At 55.8% G+C, this 2,607-nt stretch overlaps 1 protein-coding gene across 1 annotated transcript; it reads left to right on the top strand.

Annotated features, from left to right (window-relative positions):
• Window positions 1-970: 970 nt before the first annotated feature.
• Window positions 971-2,607, top strand: ENH_00042590 (hypothetical protein, conserved; the record flags this gene model as incomplete). Its single annotated transcript, XM_013580852.1, has 2 exons — window positions 971-1,460; window positions 2,438-2,607. 2 exons carry the CDS (start codon window positions 971-973, stop codon window positions 2,605-2,607), a joined length of 660 nt encoding a protein of 219 aa, XP_013436306.1.

Below are 2,607 nucleotides of genomic sequence, written 5' to 3'. Positions count from 1 at the left end.
CAGCAGCAGCAGCAGCAGCAGCAGCAGCAGGTGGTGTGGGGTTTTGTTTTGCTGCAGCTGCAGACTTTAGGGGAAGTTGCTGCTGCTCGCGGCCGCGTCGTGACGCACAGTTATGTCTTTATATCGGACGAGGGACATCCTGCTGCTGCTGCTGCTGCTCCCGCAGCAGCAGCAGCATCCCCTCCCGCAGCAGCATCCCCGCCCGCAGCAGCAGCAGCCGAGTCCCAGACGCCGCACTCCCCCTCCCCCCCCCCAGCAGCAGCAGCAGCAGCAGCAGCAGCAGCAGCAGCAGCAGGGCCGCGAGGCTCGAAGCCGCGCGAGCTGTGGCTGCTGCTGTCGCAGCTGGAGGGGTCCAGTGGTCACCTCAGCGCTGCAGTCAGCCTGGGGTCCAGTGGACCAGTGGACCTGCGGCGGTTCGTGTCAGTGCCGATGCGAGCAGCAGACCGAAAGCCCAGCAGCAAACCCCGCTCGCTGCGGCAGGAGATTGTTGCTGCTGTTGCTGAAGGCGCCACTCACGATTTGCTGCTGCCTGCTGCCATCCGCAGCAGCAAACACCACGTCAAGGGGCTGCCTGCGCTCCGCAGGCAGCAAGACGCCGATGTTCTTGGCTGCTTCTGGACGGGTCTGCTGCTGCTGCTGCTGCTGCTGCTGCTGCTGCTGCTGCGGGGCTGCGGGGGGCGCGGGGGGCGCGAGGCTGCTGCTGCTGCTGCTGCGGCTGCTGGTCGGGCGCGGATAGGCGGGGAGGGGTGTGCTGCTAAAGAGGGGCCGAGGGCTTGCTTGCGATGCTGCTGCTGCTGCTGCTGCTGCTGCTGCTGCTGCTGCTGCTGCTGCTGCTGCTGCTGCTGCTTGTTGCTGCGACGGGAGTGGCGGTGGCCGCGCGGTTGTTGTTGCTGCTGCTGCCGTTGCAGCTCTTTGCTTGTTGCTGTTTGCGAGGCTGCGACAGCCGCTGCTGCCGCTGCAGTTGGAGCTCATGTCCTCGCTGCTGCTGCTGCTGCTGCTGCTGCTGCTGCTGCTGCTGCTGTTTGCTGCAGGCCCTCATCTGGGCAAAGACGAGATCATCGTGGCGGGCGCGTACTTGGGGGAAGTGCGTTACGACACAATCCAGGCGAAGGCGATGGAGCGGGAGTGCAGCAGCAGCAGCAACAGCAGCAGCAGCAGCAGCAGCAGCAGCAGCAGCAGCAGCAGCAGCAGCAGCAGCAGCAGCAGCAGCGTGTGGGAGCCGCGCGTGTGCCTCTCGCCGCTGAAGCGCATGCAAATGGACTACGGGATGAGCTGCGGGTGGGATGCTGGCAGCAAAAACTTTGTGCTGCCGAAGGCGCAGCGGCGAATAGTTTTTCACAAACTTGCCAGCAGCAACAAAGAAAAAGAAAAAGAAAAAGAAAAAGAAAAACAAAAAGGCAGCAGCAGACACAAGAGACTCCACGCCGCCGACGAAGCACACAAACCCATTCCCACCGAAGGTCAGTCTGCAGCAGCAGCAGCAACAGCAGCAGCAGCAGCAGCAGCAGCAGCAGCAGCAGCAGCAGCAGCAGCAGCAGCAGCAGCAGCAGCAGCAGCAGGAGCAGCAGCAGCAGCAGCAGTACTAGCAGCAGCAGGGCAGCAGCAGCGGGAGTAGCAGTAGGGGCAGCAACAGCGGTAGCAGGAGTAGCAGCAGTAACAGCAGTATAAGGAGCAGCAGCAGCAGCAGCAGCAGCAGCAGCAGCAAACTGCTGCTGCATTGTGCCACTTCTTGTGCGTAGCCGGTTCTTTCTGTGTCTGCTGCTGCTCATGTGTCTGCTGCTGTTTTAATTTTTATTTTCCAATTATTTTTAATTTTAGTTTTTATTTTTAATTTTATTATTTTAGTTTTAATTTTTTAATTTTAATTTCAGATTTTCACTTTAATTTCTTTGGAGCTGTTTAAAGTTGTTTTGCTGCTGCATGAATTCTTTACTTATGAAGTATATATTCTTTCAATATTAATTTAATTTAATTTATTTTATTTTATTTTATTTTATTTTATTTTAATTTATTTTTAATTAAAATGAATTTTCAAATTTGTTCCGTGGCTTTGAATGACTGCACTGGGGTGTACGTACACCTGCTTTCTGCTGCTGCTTGAATTTGATTTTTGTTTTTTTCTTTTTTGATTTATTTTTCATCAAATAAACAATTTGTTTGCCACTTTGTTCTTATTATTCCATATCTCTCGCTGTTGCTGCTGCTGCCTTTGCTGCTGCTGCTTCTGCTCTTGCTGCTGCTGCTGCTACTGCTGCTCTTGCTGCTGCTGCTGCTTCTGCTCTTGCTGCTACTCCTCTCCCTGCTGCTGCTGCTTCTGCTCCTGCTCCTGCTGACGCTACCCCTGCTGCTACCCCTGCTGCTACCCCTGCTGCTACCCCTGCTGCTGCTGCTGCTGCTACCCCTGCTGCTGCTGCTGCTGCTGCTGCTGCTGCTGCAGAGCTGGGCCTGCAGGCGGACGGCAGCATAGTGCTGCCGGGGCGAGAGTGGATGTGCATCGACGCTGGCCATTTTTTCAACATAACTTCTTTGATGAATGACTCCAGGTCCATTTTGGAAGTCCGCAGACTCGCAGACACCTTCATCTTCCACGAGGCACGCAAACCCTAA

This window comes from Eimeria necatrix, genomic scaffold (assembly GCF_000499385.1).
Source record: "Eimeria necatrix Houghton genomic scaffold, Enh_scaff317, whole genome shotgun sequence".
Classification (NCBI taxonomy): domain Eukaryota; phylum Apicomplexa; class Conoidasida; order Eucoccidiorida; family Eimeriidae; genus Eimeria; species Eimeria necatrix.
This window is presented reverse-complemented; position numbering and strand designations above follow the sequence as displayed.